General features: G+C 32.0%; 1 protein-coding gene across 1 annotated transcript in view; it reads left to right on the top strand.

The window, feature by feature from the left end:
• Positions 1–21,995, top strand: part of ENPEP (glutamyl aminopeptidase) — a 116,802-nt gene that overhangs the window by 82,439 nt on the left and 12,368 nt on the right. The window contains exons 11-15 of the mRNA XM_051964388.1: positions 5,783–5,862; positions 9,796–9,923; positions 10,048–10,103; positions 20,695–20,845; positions 21,891–21,964. Coding sequence (XP_051820348.1) covers positions 5,783–5,862; positions 9,796–9,923; positions 10,048–10,103; positions 20,695–20,845; positions 21,891–21,964 — 489 coding nt within the window. The remainder of the gene's footprint in view (positions 1–5,782; positions 5,863–9,795; positions 9,924–10,047; positions 10,104–20,694; positions 20,846–21,890; positions 21,965–21,995) is intronic.

Here is a 21,995-nt window from a genome sequence, read left to right as displayed (position 1 = left end):
CATATTATATGCAGTGATTTTTCTCCCATACAATTAATCCAGATATAATGTCTGTCATTTCCTTTATTTTACTTAGCTTGTCAGTTAATAATTCCCAAAGGTATAAATTATAATTCCAAAAGGTATAAAATAATTTATAATTCCAAAGATAAAACTGAATGAAACACCCCTTGGATAACTTTAGCCTAATGATATTCATAAAAGCCACAAAGCAATATAATAAAGAAGATAAAAGAGAGATGTGGCTTTCAATCCAGCCTCCTCCATTTAGAAGTTCTATGACAATGGACAAATTACATTAGTTCTGAACATCATTAGTTCATCTGTAAAATGGATTTAATAATGCTTGTTCACAGATGTTTTGATGTTACAGAACATTTTTCTGAACAAAGCATTTTTGTAGTCTTTTGTTATATCTGACTCTTTGGGATTTCATTCGGGGTTTTCTTGGCAGAAGTTCTAGATTGGTTTAGCATTTCCTTCTCCAGCTCATTTTACAGATGAGGACGCTGAGATAAACAGGGTTAAGTGACTTGCCCAAGGTCACATAGCTAGTATGTGTCTGATGCTGGATTTGAACTCAGGAAGATGAGTCTTCCTGGTTCTAAGCTCAGTGCTCTTTCCACTGTACCAATTACTTGCCCTCCGGGTACTCTTCAAGGTGCCATAAAAAATTAGCTACTATGCAACTGCTAGCAGTTTATGAACTTTGGATTTAATACCCATTCTTTTTTAAGACTCAATGTAATTCGACAGACAGCATCTTATACTAAGAAACACTTACTCGCTCTATCGTATAACCAGAAATGACTAAATGATCAGGTAAAAAATTATTGGTAGTGACCCACAGCTCTTCAGTTGTAGCCACATTAATATCCAATATATAGGAGCAGTGTAAAGTGAATTCACAAAAAGTAAGGCTAAAAGATAGTTAAGAAATAATTATTGGCTTTTCTTGGAGAAATTGGAAAGGGAACAAAAGAGTTAACTGAATTGGTTGTATGAAATTTCCAACCTGTCAATAAGTTCTCCAATAGAATCATAGAATCTCAAAAAGGGGTATATGGTAGCAATTTACCAGAATTTACATAATAAGTCATCCTTCAGAAATCTAGACTAAATGATAAGTATAAATTAATTATATAAAGAAATTTCAGAAAGTATGTGATACTTCAGCAGGTTGCAAAAAATTTAAGTAGCAAGACAAAGAAGTATGTGTCAGAAGTTAGATCTCTTTTTTTGGATAACATGATAAAACCACATACTGTTCATTATCTTCAGACTTCAAAACACCTTGAACAACTCAACCAATAAACTCAGCACATCAGAAATTGATCCTAAAAATTTAAGGCTGGGAGAAGGAGCAAGCATTTAAAATTAAAAAAAAACTAATATTTAATTTTTTCAATTTACATTTTACATGTATTAACAATTTTTGTGTTTCATATTTTACAATTTTGAATTCCAAATTCTCTCTCAACCTCTGTTCCCTTCTCCATCATTGAAAAAACAAACATTTAAAAGCCAATAATAAGTGCCAGACACTGTGCTAAGTGATTTCCAAATATTATTTCATTTGACCCTTACAATAATCCTAGGAGGAACATGATAAAATCATCCCCTTTTAACAATTGAAGAAACTGAGGCAGATAAAGGTTAAGTGACTCTTTTTAAGTTCTCACAGCTAATAGTGTCTAAGATCCAATTTGGACTCGGATCTTTTCAATCCTAGATCCAATATTCTATCCCCTGCTATACCTAGCTGTCCCTTAAGAACAACAACAACAAAAAGTATGGCCAAAAAGTATGCTAGAGTAGACTCACAAGAGTTGCTTGAAAAATTTTCATTGTAAGCATTTACAACTTAGAAATGAGCAGATGCTACAATTAAAGACTTAATTTATTATCTTGTTGATTGTCTAGACTTTAAAAAGTGATGGAGACAATGTTAATAATGGAAATTAAAGTTAAAAGAGTTTTGTGAGAAAACTTTCCCTCCCCAGAGAGCCAATTATTGCAGAATTCCCGCAATTCTTCTAGAACTTCTTGCCCAGGGTCACACAGCTAAGAAGTATTAGTGTCTGAGATCAAATTTGAACTCAGGTCCTCCTGACTTCAGAGCTAACAAAAAAAATATTAAATAAATTATTTTATACATGTGTGTATATATATAAATTAAAGAATAAAATAAAAAGATTGCAAAATCTAAAGTCTAACAGGAGATCAAAATGAGATGCCTACTATCCCAAACATCCTGTCTGCTACTGAAGTTGTATGAGAATTTATCTATCTTGTTGAGTTGTTGTGAGGATCAAGTGAGAGAATATTTGTAAAGTAATTAGCATAGTAGTTAACATATAATAATTAGGCATCATGTAAATGTTTATTACTTTCTCCTCAATCCATAGAACATGAATCTGAGTACATATTGAAGGATACAGTTTTTACTTTCTCCATTTTTTTTTGCTATCCTTTTTTTTTTTTTTTGTAATATGGATAATATGGGTTGTTTTGCATGATTTTACATGTATAATTGAGTTTACATTTCTTGCCTTTTTAATGTGGATAGGGCAAGGGCAGATAGGAGGGAAGGAGACAATTTGGAATTAAAAACTTTTAAAAAAGTGAATTATTATTAATAATAAATTTATTTCCAGAAAAGAAATGAGACCAACTAAGATCATTTTTATTTAAACCCTACCAAACAAGTGAATAATTTTCTTAAATAATAACTACACAACAATAACCAAAACAATTTGAACACGACACATCAAAAAATTGTTTACAAAAGTGGAGAGGTCTATGAAATCAATATAGGGTCTTTTCATTCATAAACTATAGAAACTATAATCTATATATAACTATATTTAAACCATAACTACATATATAAACTATAACTATATAACCATATGAACTATAGAAAACCCATTATTAAAGACTTAGTAATCAAGGCAAACTTGTTAAGGAAATTATAGAAATCATGCAGCATATTACTGAATATTGCAGAAATTCAGCATCTTCTGACTATCTAAAATGACACAATTAAGTGGCAAGTTAACATATCAGAGGATTGTTATTCTCTCTAAATTAATGTATGAAAAATCTCTATATCCCAAATACAAACTTTGAAAGATCCTTGAGAATTCAACAACAAAAATTTATAGCAGAATTAAAACATATATATGTTTTAGTTCCATATAAAAATTGGTGTTCCTCATCACTGGGATAGAACATTGACCCTCTAAAATTTTAAAAATAAATGAATGCCTGACTAAACACATAGTGCATTCAGACATGTGTATTAAAAGTCTTGAAAATATAGAGAAATGATCAAAAACTTCAAAGGCACATGGAACCAGAAAAAAGTACATCTCATTCTCATTTTGATAAGATTTTCAGTGAAAGTGAAAAAATCTGAAGATGAGCCGGTCAGTCCTTAATGCAATCATTAAGTACACAAATTTTATCCATTTGCATAGTAGTTTGCTGAACACAATTCACAAAAGAACCATAACAGAGTCATGATTTATCTAGGGAATATTTTCACCAGATTTTCATCAAATATAAAGATGGGAAGAATGAAATAAAATTATAATGACAATTAGACTAATGATGATAACTAAAATAAGGAATATTTAGAATTATCAAGTACTTTATATATATTGGGCTAATAAAAACTGCCCATAGATAAATCTATTGAAGATGTGTTCACAACTTTTAAAAAAAGATCACATTCTAGCAGAAGGTAATAAAAGTCATTGCCCTCTTAATTGTATAATTTTTCTTTTTCTTTTTTTTTTTTAATTATTATAGCTTTTTATTTACAAGTTATATGCATGGGTAATTTTACAGCATTGACAATTGCCAAACCTTTTGTTCCAATTTTTCCCCTCTTTCCCCCCATCCCCTCCTCCCAATGGCAGGTTGACCAATACATGTTAAATATGTTAAAATATAAATTAAATACAATATAAGTATGCATGTCCTAATAGTTATTTTGCTGTATAAAAAAAAAAAAATCAGACTTTGAAATAGTGTACTATTAGTCTGTGAAGGAAATAAAAAATGCAGGTGGACAAAAATATAGGGATAGGGAATTCTATGTAATGGTTCATAGTCATCTCCCAGAGTTCTTTCTTTGGGTGTAGCTGGTTCAATTCAGTGCTGCTGTATTGGAACTGATTTGGTCCATCTCATTGCTGGAGATGGCCACGTCCATCAGAATTGATCATTATAAAGTATTGTTGTTGAGGTATATAATGATCTCCTGGTCCTGCTCATTTCACTCAGTTGTATAACTTTTCTAATACTTTTTTCCTGCTGGCTAGGGAAGGATGAAAACTGCCGCTTTCTATTCTTTTAGAAAGTACATTATAATTATGGAAGCACACACACAAATAAACACATGAACACACACACACACACACACACACACACCCCAGATAATAAAGCAAAATTTTGGTTAGATTTTGAATCAGTCTAAGAATCCTCTTTAAATGTCTATTTTTGACTCTGTAAAAATGCAGAAAATGAGGGAAACTGATAGCTCCAAATGATAAATATCTAAAATAACCAATTTTTAATACCTTCTATAATGATTTCACTAATTCATTAGGCAACTAAGTGACACAGATGATAAGCGCATGGGGCCTAGAATCAGGAAGTTCTGAATACCCAGATATTCAGTTACTAGTTAAATAAGGTAATTTTTGTAAAATAAAAATTTCATGAGCAAGAAACAGGCAATACCATGGATTCAGGATCTCAGACCTTTTATTTTTATGTTTTCAATTATAAATAAATAACTGTCTGAACTAGACCAGCTGGGATGACTAGTTTCACTAAAAACAAAGAATTGCACAATTCCTGGTACATAATAATCATTTATTAAACATTTATTCTCTCATTTTCATTTTTTTAAAAAATATTTCTGTGCAATGTAAGTTTTACCTGATTTACAATCACATTATATAATTTAAAGTGATACTTATCTATTTAAATTTTTTTCTTTCCTAATTTTGATGAATTTAATTATCAATGAACAATCATTTCAATATAAGAGATAAAAAAGATGTTTACATGTGAAAATATGACCTGTTAGTGTGTAGTTTTAGCTTTTGATATGTGTGTGTGTGTATTAAATTTAATAAGTTAGCCACAAAATTGCTCAGTTTTTGCCTCCCTTTGAACCTTTTTTTCCCCCTTCTGTATATTTTAAATTATTTTCTTGTTAGTCTTTTCTTTGCTTACATTAGACTCCTATAAGGGAAAGCTTTCATCAAGCTGAGATTATGGAGTGTGAAATTTAAGGCTTTAATTTTATTTTTTGTAGAATGTTTTTATTTCCTCATAGAATTCCATGCTTTTCTAAAGCATCTTTAAGTCTTTGAATGATACAATAACTTTAAAGAAATGTATCTGCATATAAATATCTATCTCTTTAATCTAAAATTATATCTTTCTTCCAAAAGTAGAGTGTTTTATTCAAAACTTCCTAGCAATCTTTACTTTTATTTCTGTGACAAATGTTATTCCCTCATTCTAGATGGAGATATGAAACAATGAAATGACTTGTCCTCAATGAGATCACATGCAACAAAACAGAATTGTAAAGAAAATTTTATATCCATGTTTATATCTGTCTTTTCTAAAGATATGAACTACAAGGCAAAGAGGTTTTGAATATGATTTTTTAAGTTTTTAATCTTAATTTCTAAAACGTTTTCATTCTTTGAAATGACAACTCAAGATTTCACTTTTTTCCAATTTTTCCAATGTTTAGTTACAAATGGAATATTCCAGTTAAATGGTCTGAAGAGAACAACGATAATTTTACTTTCTACAATATGTCAGAGAAAGAAGGTAAATATTATTGAATGATTTGATTGTATAAAAAGAGTGTGGATTTTTGGTTGTATAATAGTGGGAAGAGGGTGGATAAGTGAATTAATTATTTCTGGTTCTTTAAGCAAATATGTGTTAAGGACCCTAAGTGATTTGGTGATTGTTTTAAATATTTTCTTGAATAAAAGGAACCTTTTCAACTTTGGACACTCCATTCCTATATGGACATATTATATGGTAAATAATATATGATTTATATTGTTAGCCAAATGTGTGGTCCATAAAACAGTGGAACAATTAATCCAAAGCATTTTCTAAAGAATTTCCTTAATTATAATTTTTCTTAATTTTTATGTCACGTGATAGCCTTATTCTTGGTGGGTCCCCAATATGAACAAAAATAATTGCTTTTTGCCTAAATATATAATTTGTATCTAGTATCTAGTTTTATAATTTATGTAACAGAAGAAGTGAGTTCTAATATCTATGATTAATATTTAAAACTATCATAAAATCATATAACCAAGATGAAATGTGTAATACAAGGGCTATCTGTTAGTACTTGAAATTTTCTTCTTTTGATCCAGAGTATAACTAATAAAACTTGCAGTGATCCACTTTGCTTTTCTTTCATCTTCATGGAAATATAGAAATTGTCCTATTAGGTCAGATTCCTTCGTGGTCCATCCAGTCCAATGTTGTGTTGCCCTCATTATATCCACATATGTGCCGCTGAAGAATGTGATTGTTTTCTCTAAGATGAACTTTAAAGAATTAGATATATACCAGTTTCTCTAAGTAGTCATTTGGTTTCTACGATTCATAAATTTGTGGAAATGCTTTGGAATCTCCTTATATTTTCATATTAGCATCCTGCTTTGGTGTAATGCATTTCATGAAAAGTAAAGAATTTCTTTCTTTTTAAGTTCTTCATGTAAAAATCATGTAATACTGGTCTTGGATGGTTGCCTGGGGACAATGAGAGGTTAAATCAGATAAGTCACTAAGCATTTATTAACTATCTCCTATATGTCAGGCAATATTCTAAGATTTGAGATACAAATAAAAGTAAAAGAAAGTCCCTGTCTTCAAAGAGCTCACAGTTTAATGTGGGAGACAACTCTGTATAGGCAAGTTATATATAAAATAAATAGAAACTAATCAACAAAGGGAACTCACTGGAATTAAGAGGGATTCTACTTCCCTCTTCCTGTACAAAGAGCTTCCTGTATAAATTGAGATTTTAGGTGGGGATTGAAGGAAGCCAGGGGTTCCAGGAAATAGAGAATTTCAGGCATGGGATAGAGCCAGAGAAAATGACTGAAGTTGGTGATTATCTTCTTCAATGAATAGCAAAGAGACCAATGTTACTGGATCACATAGCATGATAGGGGGTTGGGATGATGGTATAAAAGCCTAGAAAGGTGAAGATATGGTTTAGGTTTTGAATAACTTTGACAGCTAAATAAAGACACTTCTATACTTGTTCTTCTATACTTTTTCTCTTGGTGATAAGTAATGGAGACAATGTTAATAATGGAAATTAAAGTTTTTTAATAAGAGTTTTGTGAGAAAACATTCCCTCCTCCTCCCCCCGAGCCAATTATTGAATAGTTAGCAGAATTCCTACAATTCTTCCAGAACTTCTACTCAGATTTGCAATCTAGAAATCATCATCAAAAATTAGCTCTCACTCATTTCTTCATATCTAATCAGTCACCAAATCATAGTCATTCCACCTCCTCAACATTCACTTCCTTCTCTCTACTCATACACAGCTCCCCTAGTTAGGGTGAGCAATTATCAAATTTTCAATGTGAGATTTAGACGTTGAAATCTATACAAATTAGGACTTGATTTATTGTTTTTATTGCTTAAACTTTATAAAGTAATGGAGAAAATGTTAATAAGGCCGATCAAACTTTAAAATGTGGCATGCAAACATTTTTACTTGGTTGTTAACTATTTACTAGCACTCTCCTGTCTCTGGCCCAGGCTATCTCACTAAGACTATTGCAAAAATCTCTCATTTCATCTCTCTAGTCTACCTCCCACATGATTGACAAATTGTTGTTCCTACAGTACATTTTTGACCATGTTACTCCCCTGCTTAAGAAACTATAATAATTTCCTATTTCCATTTAGGATAAATTATAAATTTCTCTGCTTGGTTGAAAGGCATTTAAAGACCTTCATTTCTGATTCCATTTTATTTTTTTCTGACTAATTCCACATTAATTCCTCTTACATACTGATGATGAGCAAGCCACCACTTTTAGTACCATAATTTGAACATGGCATCAGCAGGGTTATTTTTTTGCAAAATATATTTGGTAAAAGGAACCCATGTTATTTTTTCTGGGAAAAAAAAGTTGACCAATTATCAACAGTATCTGGCAGTTACCTGATAATACACTAAAATAATAGGATATAGTTTTATATACTCTATATTTAGGGTCCTCTATAATTACCAAAATAAGCCTTACTAAGGTTACTGTGATTTTTTTTTTTTTTCACTTTATAGATCAAACCAGGAAGTAGTTAAAATGTTACTACCTGCTTCTGTTGACTTTCAGCATGGTTGTCCGTGGTAGAATGCTTTAAGTAGCCTACAGGAATCATGTCATGAAGGATAATGTCTGTTCAGATAATTTAAGATGACTTTGAGTTCCTTCTTCCTCTTCTCCTATATTTTTCTTCCTATAATAGAAAAATACATAATTTCAATTGAAACCTTTGAAGATGGCATCCCTCATTTTCAAGTGTTGTTATTTTTATTTTTGCTCCTATTAACTCTAGGCATAGAATTAGTGAAGTGTTCACTATTGTCAAAAGCATCTAGTTCCAAAGGTTGCCATTTTTCTGAAATATGTAAAGTTAACTGGGAACTACTTGAAAAGAATCCAGTTTTTCTCTTGGAAAAGATGTTTCAAAGAGGAGAACAACATTTTGATAGGGCAAAGTACTCGTAAGCAAAAGAGCAGGTAGGTGATTTGTGAATAGTGTTAGACTCTTGTGGATACAGTTCAAGTCCTGACAAGGCTTTTTCTTAACAATGTCAGATAATTATTTTCTTTTATTTAGGCCCAAATGTATTTCTACTCTGTGTATAGAGCAACTGTAACAATCAGGAATAAACTTAATTTGGTAGTTTATTTTAAAAATTCTATATTACCAGTTAAAAATATAAGAAATATAATGGGATAGACAAATAAGCATGGATAATTTAAAATCAGAATTATTGTAAATATTTGTATCTCAGTATGGTTTCAGGTCTCCTTGATAAAATTTTAGATGTAATGCTGATTCTCAAAAGCTTATTTTCCTTAACAGAAACCCCTTTCCACCCATTTGAATATTGATTTTAGTAAATATAATATTTTAAAATATATATCTACCCTCTCAGCCTATCAGTCTTTTAGACTGAATACAACACACACCACACACACACAATTTGTCTAATCCATTATGATTAGAACTAAGTATTTTGCACCCCAGAGGGCACAAGTTCCACCATCCACCCTTTTAAAAAATATTCCTATTATCAGGAAGTGAAAGCTATATATTACAAAATACCTATGTACATTAGGCATTTCTTTTTCAACTCACACATTCAAATGGCATTCTCCAGTTAGACAGCTAAGTAAGAATTAGGTTTTGGATCAAAATCAGAATTGACTCTGATCTAAAGTTAGTTTGCATACAGACTTATTTTTTTCTCTTCTTTTCTTCTCTGTTTCCTTCTCATCTTTCTTTCTCATATTCTCCCTATTCCTTCCTTCCTTCCTTCCTTCTTCATTTCTTTTCCTCTGCACTGGATCTAATTTCTAAGGATTTATAATATATAATATAATAATATATATATATATAATTATATAAAATTAATGTTATATATAATAATATATGATAGATGCGAACATGTTTCTCATTAATTTTTATTTACCACTCCAGGAATCATTTTGGACTCTAGTGGAAAAGTTTTTCTGAAAATAAACCCAGATCATATTGGATTTTATCGTGTAAATTATGAAGTATCATCTTGGAACATGATAGCTACGAAGCTTTCCAGCAACCACTTGGTGAGTTATCGAAATTGATGAATTATTTTATTTTTCTTTGATGAGTATAAGTACTCCCCTTCTCTCTCTTCCTCTCCACCCTCATCTAAGCATATATTCCTTATTTTTCTTCTTTCCCTTTCAGGCATTTTCTTCAGGTGATCGGGCAAGTTTTTTTGATGATGCCTTTGCTTTGTCAAGGTAGGTTTGGTTATTTGAAAAAAAAAAAAAACCCAACAACAATTAGATGATTCAAGATATTTCATAATAATGTTCATTTTCCCAATAATTTCTGTGAAAGGATATAAAAATAATATATTGTAATTACTCAATAAATTCTTTGTATTTTAGTTTAAATCAACTAAACATATGATCATAATTTATTATTCCCTGCCCCCCCTCCCCCATTCCAAACTCTTTGTCTTCTTTAAGTTGAATGATACACTTTACAGATTCACTTTAAATAATTTAGAGCTGGAGGAGATCTTCAAGGTCATCTCATCCAATTCTTTCATACCCTAGAAAAAAAAGGTTTCATCTGTGGTCTATCCAATGAATCCACTTTATAATGAGGCAGGTATGTCACTGTAATCAAGCATGTGTGTTACAGTGGGGGCCAAAAAACTAAAGGGAAGTATAACTCCTGGTCTCTTATCTAGGTGATTGAGAAATACCTCATAAATGTCTAGATTTTGCTTACTACTCCATTCTGTTCTTACACTAGCCGTACCAAGTTCCCAGTGTTTCAGGTGATCAGTATATACTCGCATAAAAATTTGCCCAGAATTCCAAAGGTAATATTATCAAGAGATAATATATTTCACCTTCTTACTCCTTAGCTTTTGAGCCCTCATCAAATATATTCCAAAGATCCAAAGATTATAAAGAGATCTTAAGCTATTAAAACTTAAACATGAACTAAGGCCCTTGGGATATTTTTATATTCTATAAATCCAAATAGTTACCATTTGTATAATAAGACAAAAAAAATTGAAATATCAATATAGTAAAGCAAATACACAAATAATAAAACATTACAATATACTATAAAAATCTGGATCACATTTCCAACAATGCACTCAATAGCAATGATGAAGAATAGGCACATATTTATAGGAACATGAGGAAGGAAAATTCATGTGTTTAGGGCAACAGCTCTAAACTGCAGGTTTCAATGTTTCTACCTTATTCAAAAATATGAACCATGTTAAACTACTTCGGCTCTTTACTTGAATATTACTCCTTACCATTAAGAAAATTATCTTTCTTTCTCTAGTTAAAAATAGCCTCTACAAGCTCTTTCAGTTAAATTAACCCTTACCTTTAAAAGGATATATAGAAAATGTTAGTTCTTAATATAAACAGCAAATCTCCCTAAACCAAAAATTGCCAAGCTCCTTAAACTATCTGTACAAAACAATCGACCTAATTCTCCACACCCTGGATTTTATGTTGGTCAATCAGAATAAAAAGTACCCAGGTACCAAGGATAAATCTTTAAGAGAAGTTTTTTTTTTTTTTTTCCTAGCTCTAGATGGTGCTGAAAGGCCATAGCTGTCAAGGAGATCTTAAATAATGATGTCAATTCTCTTTGACCAAACAGAAATCACTCAGCTGAAGCCTTCTTTCGTCTGATTGCTTTTAGTGCCATAGCTTCAAAGGAGCAGTTTTTCAGTCCCCTTTCTGTGTCTCTCCTTCTCTTTTTGTTCCTCTTTCATTGTTTTTTTTTCCCCCTCAACCATTTCCTTAATATTATTTCAGTGTTTACTGGCTTTCATTAGAGCTTCCTGATTCTCCATGACTCATTTTTTTTACTTAGAAAGTAAAGTTTCTCCTATCAGATCAATAATGTTGTTTCAATCATATCTTGGCTTTTAAATGTTTATAAGATTTCTCATTTTCTTAGATTTAATCTCTGTAGCATAAAACATGTATATACAAATAAAGGGAGATGCCATTCATTCCACCTCTTAAAGCTCTCCAAGACAACCTGCCTCTTTGGTGCCCATGAAATGATTTGTTTAACACTGAAATTTCTCTAGTTTTCAGTAAATAAAATATTTTTTAAAATCTCTTTACAATATTAAAACTATTCCCACATAAGTAAAGATTCCCTCCATGTAGTTCTCAAATTTATACCATAAATTCTTTTCCTCTCCAAAATGGCTGACATTCCTTCTAAAAGTTCTTTCTTCATACACACAATCACACAAATCTTTTTTTAAAATTCATAGTAGGTATCAAAATGTTCATAATAGTGATACTTTTTATCCTTTAACAATTAATCTAAATCTCTTACTTTATAGAAAAACATTTTTAAGTTCTTTTCAACATTAAAGAAACAATATGCCTAATACCTTCATTTATGGTGTGATGCAACTTAGAGGCAAAGAGAAAAAGGTCCATATTGTTAACTAATGACAGAATCAAGAGCTTGACACAGGTCTCCTCATTTCTGGTTTAGTGTTTATTCCATGCTCTTTTTATAATACTAACCTTGTGTAATATGAAAGTTTCCTATCTCACTGGATTTGAGTGAAGCCTAAGATATTGAAGGCCTAGACTCATATGAAAAAAATAACATCAACATGTATCAGACCTCTCATTTCAGAGAAATTACCAGACATTAAAGGAAAAAATATTTTTTTCAAAGATACTTTTTCTTCCTTAGGTCTAAATCAATACTCAAATGATGTGTAAGGCAGAGGTCAGGCTGGGTCAGGAGCAAAAGTTTCCTGGGACTGTCAAAGTTCAAGAGGTTAAAGAAAAAAGGAAGTTGGAACTGAAACCAGGAGTTTCAAGCCACTGAGTTCTGCAGGAATATCAGAAATCATGCAACCATGGACATTGGCAAAATGATTGCCAACACAATAGGTCTCCCTGAGGCTTCTTATTTAAGGCAGTGCCATGGTTTCCTTGCCTCCACTTTGCTTTGACATATTATGACAGCCATGGACTAGCAGATCTTGGTGTGTCCCTGACTCCCAGGCATGGAGCTATGGCCTTTGGAAGCAGTGGTACAAAAAAGGAGCACCTTTATAATGTGATATAATAGGAATACAATACAATTAGTTTCTATACTTTTTGTGTTCAGTTAGCACTTGAATCTCCCAATTTCCTTCATTCAATGAATTGGGAGAACTGGGTCCTTATTGGGGCAACTTATTCAGCCTGAGCTACCTTAGAGATTAACTGGGCATTTCTTACATCATCTGTGTTGTAGCTTTCATCCCTCTTCATAGTTAGAAGGGAACATGAATGACTTATTACCCTTGGCAATTTTGCCTGAGGATATAACATGATATAGCCTAACTTTAGATTTCTGTATCTGATCTTGGGGAAATGTTAGTCTCTCAGAAATCAGGACATTACTTAGTACCAATCTGCTCAAGATTACTTCCCGAATAGCATTTCCTTATGGCAACTTCCTGTCCAGTCCAAGTCTTTCCAAAGCTTCCTAGCAATCAACCCTCAACCACTTATAAAGCACTGAGACAAAAAATGAAGGCATAAGCATATTCTATTAGGGGAGGGAGCATAGACAGAAAGAAAGTTTTTTTTTTTTGTTTTGTTTTGTTTTGTTTTTTGTTTTTAAAGAAATTTCATAGAAAACAAGGCAAGGGAAGTGGTTAAGAAAGGTGGTACATAGAGATCGAATGACGTCAAAGTAGGGATTATAAGAGCTGGAGATGTGGAGGGAGTTTATTCCTGTCATACGAAGGTCATGCATGAGGAACAATTAAGAATAAGAGGCACAGATATGGAGATATGGAAAATCCTGGGTTATGGTCATAGATAGGATATGATTATTCAGTCTTAGTGGGCAACTAAGTGACAGAGTGGATAGTGTGTCCATGTAGGAGTCAGAAAGATTCATCTTTTTGAATTCAAATCTGTCCTCAGACACTTACTAGATGTGTGACTCTAGTCAAATCACTTAATCCTGTTCGCCTCAGTTTCCTCATTCATGCAATGAAATGGAGGAGGGAAAAAGGCAAATTACTCTATTATCTCTACAAAGAAAACCCCCTAAAAGGAGTCATGAAGAATCAGACAAGACTGAAACTCTGCATCTATCATCCCCAGCACATTTTTTAAGTATGCAGTAAAATGCTTTTCTTTGGAAAGCATCCCTTGGGTTTCTTTGATAGCCTTTTTGAAACTTTATTATCATGACTGTTTGAAATAACAGGGTATTATAATAACCTCAGCACCTTAATTCCCATTTATAACATATTTCAGGCAATTCTTTTTGCTTCAGAATGAAACTGAAGGGCCCTTGTGAATCTCTCAGTGAGTTACTATGTATAAAGATATGACTCAGGCAACTGGAAATATTGCTTTCATTTACACAATTTCTTGGCAATAGCCTCATAAATGTTGAAATATTAGGGAGGCAAAAGGAATACAGAAAAAAAAAACTGATGAAACATGAACCTTTCATGTTTCTCATGAAGGAATTGGTTTACAGTGGTTCAATGACTTGCTTAAGATTATTTGGTAAATAAAAATAAGAAATAGAATCAGGGTCCTGTATTGTCATGATTTTCAGGTCAGTGTCCTTTCTCCTACACTATCCAGAGATTGAAGATGAGTTGGTAATGCCAGATTAAATATATATCAAAAAGATATGAAATTCCTCAACATAATAAGTTGAATATCTACTTCATAAAACTGTTTAAACATCAAAGAAATAACGAAGGCAAAGCCAATTTTGTAAATATTAGAATGCTATATAAATGTAATTGGTTTTTTTTTTTTTAATTTTTCCAAACTTGTCAGTCTACTTGACCTTCAGTCTACTGCTTAAGTTGTCCTGACATGTATGATCTCCAGTTCAACATTCATTGTTTCCAGCTCATCAGAGATAGAAAGCTTATGAAATATATCTTTCCTTTAATGTTTTTTATAAATGCTGTCTGTGCTTCATAATACTCAATTACTGAACAGGCAGGTAGAAATATTTAAAGTCTAATTTGTTCCATTGACCAACAGATTTTTTTAAATGTAGTATTTGAGGGGAATAAGTGGACAAACTGTTGCAACTGTTGCATATGATGAGATTTTTGGCTACAGGCTCATAGTCAAAGGAAAAAGTTATTGATTTATTTAAAATTCCTAGAACAAAGAGTGTCACATTGACTCAGTATCACAGTGGGAAACTATGTTGCTGCCACTATCTGAAAGTCATTGTTATTCATCCCAGTTCAAAAAAACAAACAAACAACACTTTCCTTAGAGAGGAGGGAAATGAAGGAACATTGAGAGAGAAAGTCTAGCCTTAAAGGAGCAATAACTTTGACCCCACAAAGGTGAGAAGAGAATATAACAGGGAAGGTATTAAGCATTTATATAGTACCTACTATATGTCAATCACTGTAACAAACACTTGTTACAGTCTCACAACCATGCAAGATAGATGCTATAATTTTATTTAGTTTTAGGAAAATGAAGCAGACAGAGGTTAAATAATTTGTACAAGATCACATAACTGGTAAGTGTCTGAGATCAGGTTTGAACTCAGGGAGATGAGTCTTTCTGATAACAGGTCCAGAATTCTATCCATGCACCTATTAAATGGAAACACACATACAGACACATGAAGACTTTGTAGCTTCCTGCTCCCCAAACCTTGGATTTACATGTTTAGATTCATTCATCACAATTATGTCATTGTGTAAAAAGGTCCCTGTTAAAATGACAGTGTATTACTCAGAAGAAATTAGACTATAAGATTAGTTTCTCTTCCTTGAAAAAGAATTCCTTTCTATCTCATTCTCATATATACATACACATACACACACACATATACATATGTATATAAATTTCCTTGATTCCTTTATATTATCTATGAACTATCTATGTAGAAATAATACATACACATATACCATACTACCTTTTCATAGTTAGTATTTCATAAGTAATTTCAGAGAATTAAGTTCAAAGAATATGAAGCTGTCTTGGATCACCAAGCATAGGGTTGGAAAGAAAAAAAGGAGAGGGATCACTAGCATGATGGCATTGGGAACCTAGAAGAAGTGAGTTGGATCTGGGTCAGAATGACCTAAGTTTAAAACTGATCTTAGACACTTCCTAGCAATATGGCCATGCATAAGTCACTTAACCTGTATTTTGCCTTAATTTTCTTATCTATTAGCAACAGAAGATGGAGGAATCACAGTGCTTTGGATAAATTGAATCCTCATCTATATTTACTCATTGCTTGGGGTCCAGATTGACACAGAATGGATGTAAATAGCAGTCATTTCTGCTTTCTTTCATATGAGTGGTAATAGTTTCAATTTCATCATCTGAAAATTGTCTGTTCATATCCTTTGACCATTTATCAATTGGAGATTGGTTTAATTTCTTATAAATTTGAGTCAGTTCTCTATATATTTTGGAAATGAGGCAAAAGTTTACGTTTTTTAAAAAAATTAGAGCAATATAAAATTATGGACATATGAAGAAAGATACTATCTGCATTCAGAGAAAGAACTATTAAATAGAACTATGTTATTGTACCATGTTGTAGAAAAAACCCAAACTATAGAGGGCATAGGAAGAAAGATGCTATCAACATCATAATTTTATCTGTATATACCTGTTTGTAACTAATGGTAGCCATCTCTGGGTGGCAAGGGATAGGAAAGGAAAAAAGTCTGTGTTAATTTTGTTGTATTTTTGAATGGAATAGCAAGTTGTGCATAGTAGATTTGCAGTTTCGTGTGCAATTATTTTCTAATTGTATTGTAGTTTGGAAATGTTTGTTTTATGACATAAACTAAAAATAAAATAAAAGAAATTGAAAAAATACCTATTAGATCTATGAACAGGAGAAAATTTCATAATCAAATGAACAGAAAGACTCACAGGAGATAAAATGCATTATTTTAAATAGTGAAAAGGGCTTTGTAGTTAGAACAAAGCAAATCCTGCTTTTTAAATTTGCTGTCTGTATAAATATCAGCAAGTCTTTTAATTCTCTAAGCCTCAGTTCCTTCATATGTAAAATGAGGACATTTAGTATTTTTAGCATCATGATATAATGGAAAGAAGATTGGATTTGAAGTTGGAGGAGCTATGTTCAAATTCTGCCTCTGATGTTTAATGCCAGTATGACATCTATTAGTCATACAATAAACATACATTAAGCATATGCCAGCTTGGCACTAGATTTTCAAGCCAAAAATGAAACCCTTGAGGAACTTATATTCTATTAGGACACCCAATATTATTTGGGGTCTTTGTTTCCTCACTTGTAAACTTCTAGAATTAGGTGGCTAACTCTATATCTATGGTTATGTGAACTAAGTGTTTGGAACACTTTGCAAATCTTAGAGCTTTTATTTATAATGGAACTTATTGTTATTAAAATGCTGATAAAACTGAGAGTTATATGACATGTCTAGACAACATACCCTTGATGTGATTATTATAATCAAAGACAAGTCAAGATCAAATTGACCTCAATCACTCAAAACATGAATTTTCCCATTTGGCTCTTCCTTACCTTATTATGTGCTTTACAGAGCCTCTTTAAGTCAGTCTTCTTTCTACAAGTTGGCTCTGTTTGGCCATGATAAGGAGCAGCCATGACAAAAATACCAATTGCTGAATTTGAATTGGTATCCAAAATCATGTAAGCCATCTGTTAACTGAGCAGTCTATAGATGAAGACCAGAAGACCTATAAGAGGGAGCTGGTCTCAGCTAATATTAAATTAAATGAGGATTGTTTTTTTCATCAGAGTGTCACAGGTTCCAAGTAGAACAGCAGCATCAAAAATTCAGTCCAGGAAATTGCTTGTTAAAATACAGGCTTTCTCAGTAAGTACATTTTAGTTTTATAGAAACATAAAACACCCCTGCCAAGAAACATTGTTTCAATATTCTTTACCTTAATTGAATTAAATTTAAACTTTCTGTGTTATAGGACATTCACCAAAACATTGCATTCTGTGGCTATTTGTTGTTGACATTAGAATCTTAAGTGGAGATTTGCCATTATTTCTGTAAACTTGATCAATCAGCAGAGAGTCAAGTTTAACAAGGTTCCCTTTGGATGGATTGACTATCTAAAGTGATCAAATTAGAGTTAGGTTTCAGATCTCCATTTCAAGTAGCATATTGATTTCATTGGAATTACCATAAATTTCACTGATATCTTTTGTTTTTAATGAATTTTTCCTCTGGGTCTCTCTGTGTCCCCTTTCTATTTAGTCAAGTTGTTTTCTCATTTTTTCCTTAAAAAGGAAGAACATATTTTAAAAAATCAACAAAACTTATACATAAAATTTGAAAATATGTGGAACATTCCACACTCATTGGCTTCCTACCTCTGCAAAAAAGAGGGAGAAGGTATCTTCTCATACCTTTCTTTGTGATTATGCGTATTCTTTTTTTTTTTCCATCATTCATTTTTAGTTGTTTCATGGTTCTTTTTCCTTCCATTTATCTTAGTATATAGGCATTGTGTTTATTGTTTTCTTGGCTCTCGTACTTCAATTTATATTAATTCATGTGCTTCCATATTCTCTATATTCATCATATTCATCATTTTCTATAAAGTGGTAAATTCCATTTCATTTAGGTTCCTTCATTTGTTTAATCATCCATGGACATTTACCTTGTTTCCCGCTCTTTGTTATCACCAAAAAAATGTTGCTACGAATACTGGATGTATTTAGGAACTTTATTATTAATAATATCCTTAAGTTATATGCTTAATACACAAACATTTTCAAATCTCATTTATTTTAGAGACAGGAAAGTCCTCACCTACACAGATGGTTGTCTACTCGATGAGATTTCTAGGATTTTTGATGAATAGGATAATTTGAGACATAAAAACCTATGTTGGTATAAAGTGTCTGTTTTGACTCTACTCAGGATTAGTCACAGACTATATTTCCCTTTAGAATTTCACCTGGCTTCTTTCCTCTGCTATCATACTCAATATTTGTTAGGGGGACCAGTAAATAAATAGCACTCCAGTTCCATTTAACCAATTAACTTAACAGAGTAGCTTTTTTATGTCTCTCTTAACCCAAGAGTGAATTACAATGGGATCATCTTCAGTAGTTGTCAGGAAGTTCAAACCAGTCCATCAATAAACATTTAATAAGTACTATTGTGCTATGTGTCAAGCATTGTACTATAAACACTGGAGACCTAAAGAAAGGTAAAAGACAATTCCTGTTCTAAAGCTGCTCACAGTCTATTGGAGGAGAAAACATGCAAACAAACATATACCATCTATAGACTGAAAAAAATTAGAAAAAATCAGTGGAGAGAACATACTAGGAGGATGATCAGAGGAATTTAGCTGAGATATTAAGGAATCCAGGAGGTAGAGTTGTGAAGCATTCCAGGTATGGGGAACAGACTGACAATGCTTATAGTTGGGAAGTGGAATGTCTTATTTAAAGAACAACAAGGAAGCTAGTGTCAATACAAAGGAACAGGAAGATAGGAATAATCCTGGAGTGAATAAGAAAGATGAGGATCATAAATTAGAGCTTGAAGGGATGTAGGATCTTCAGCTATATCATTTCACAGATGATGAAACAGACCTATAGAGGTTAAGTGTCTTGTCTAGATCAAACAAATAGTAAATGGGAAATAGTAAAGGAAACGAACCCTAGATCTCTATTTCCATTGTTCCATATTGGTTGAGCAGGGATCTGATAAAAATGTATAAATTCAGGCTACTGACAAAATAATATTGATTTAGTGTGCTAAACAGCAGTCAGCATACAATCTAGGATAGCCTTTCAATAATGACCTATCCGTTAGATCATGCTCCCTTTTCATTTTTTTAATGGGTTAGCTCTATCTTAAGTTTGTCTTGGGAAAAATTCTTTACATACTAATTATAGTAGTACTATGTAATAGTATATAATAATAATAATAATAATAAATAGATGTAATAGATATAATTATGGTGGTACTCAATAAATGTCAACTGATATAACTCCAAAGTTAAAACATTTTACATTTATACTTTTAAAAATGTTGAACATATATTTTATTTTCATTTAAGAGTCTTTGCTTGTCTAAAATTTAGATTGTATGTGATTGGAAATGGGGAAAAGGAGAGGGAAGTAAAATTCAAAACTTTTCCAATCACTTACTGGGGACAATCATTATTGTTTTCTAAGATCCCATATTCTAGAAGTATCTACAAAATAATAAGAAGATTTTAATTTTTTTTACTACAAGAAAATCATTGGGCAAAACAAATTTAACTCAGAGAAAAACTTAAGAAAGATAGTTTTGCACTCAATATTTTTTTGAATACACAGATTAATGAACTAGCAGTACTTAGTGTTTCCCCTTTAAAAATAAAAATGAAAGCTATTTCAATGAACTATTTTTATGGCAGGTTCATTATCAGTAAGTATAATAATGATATTATTCTTCTGAACATATTTTAATTTTTATAATTGGTGCTATACATACAACACTGTGGTTTCTGTTTGTCTTTGAATTTAGTTCCAGTGTCTTTTAAAAATTCATATGCTGCTTTTTGCTATCTTGTTCTTCATTGATGACTGCATAATAAAGCTAAGAGATCATTGCTAACATAAAAGCATCTGACAGGTTCTCAACCAGCTAGGCAGGAGGCTTCAAGCTGCTCTCAATAAGTACATTTTTCTAAACAATTTGATGGAAGAATTATTGAGGAACAAGAAGCCTAATTAGATTTAATGTTAGATTGCTTTTCATTGGCGCTTTCAGCTAAACAAGAATTGAAATTTGGATTAATTGTATTGCATTTCCTTCTTAAGGGCCAATCTTCTAAATTACAATGTTTCTCTGAACCTGACCACGTATCTGAAAAATGAAACTGACTACTTACCATGGCAGAGAGTTATATCAGCACTATCTTATGTGTCCAGCATGCTAGAAGATGATACAGAGTTGTATCCTTTGCTTAAGGTAATGTGAATAATATCATTGGGGAATTAAATATAACTTTTAGTAAAGTAAGCTGTGAGTGACAGAGTAGAAGTCCATATCTCCACTGCCAAAATTAAGTGGAGATAAAGGTATAAGAACATCTTTTAGAGATGAACATTTCTCTTCCAGCTGTGGCCCACAGGGGGGGAAAAAAAAAACTTGCAAATTAACAGTTATGTTGTTAGAAGGAGGTTTCATTAAGGATAAGAAAGAGCAACAAAAATTCTTGGAACCTAAGGTCTCATGAGAAACCTTGCATACTTAATCTTAGTTTTTTCTTTTTAAAAATGAGGATAATAATGGCACCTATCTCACATGGTTGTTTTGAGGATCTTTACAGTTTAACAGTTACAACACACACACACACACACACACACACACACACACACACACACACACATATATATAAAACAGCTTATAAATCTTGTGTATAACTTTAAAAAAAAAAAGGAAATCTGTGTGTGTATTGAATGGGATCATGATATTTAAGGGCTATTTCATAAAGGTTCTATTATCAAAATATAAGTCTTTCCTTGGTTACTCTCACAATTCCAGTTTCACTCTAATAGTGAATGTTTTAAGAGAAACTTTTTCTATTGTTTTCCTCCACCAAGAATTCCATTATGAATGTAGCAGTTTCCTCATAAGGAAATTATAATGTGTATAGACTACATTGTACCTATGGTTACACCATCTTTATATAGTCCAGGCTTGGTGCTATTATTATCCCCATTTTTAAAAGGAGAAAACTAAAACCAGAACATCCCAATACTTCTGATGGATAAGGTAATTAGGGTACAGAGAAGAAAGTTGATGTGTCCATTACCTAATAAGCAAAGCAATACTAGGTCAAGATGGATCCAAATAAGTTAAGTAATGATGCTAGCTCTATTCTGTAAACAAAACTTGGGTTCTCAGAGGTTAACACAAAAGGATTTTTACTCAGTGGTTCACTGATTTCTATAGGCTGGAGTGTTGATAAGACAGTGAAGAATACTCATTTTTAATGGTTCTTTTATTTTAGGAATACCTCCGCAGTCGAGTGAAACCTTTGGCAGATTCTCTGGGTTGGAAAGATGAAGGAAACCATCTTGAAAAGTTATTCCTTATTTATTTTTTAATGACATGA

Source organism: Antechinus flavipes, chromosome 6 (genome assembly GCF_016432865.1).
Source record: "Antechinus flavipes isolate AdamAnt ecotype Samford, QLD, Australia chromosome 6, AdamAnt_v2, whole genome shotgun sequence".
NCBI classification, from domain to species: domain Eukaryota; kingdom Metazoa; phylum Chordata; class Mammalia; order Dasyuromorphia; family Dasyuridae; genus Antechinus; species Antechinus flavipes.
Note: the sequence above shows the minus strand (reverse complement) of the source record. Positions and strands in the feature narration are given on the sequence as shown.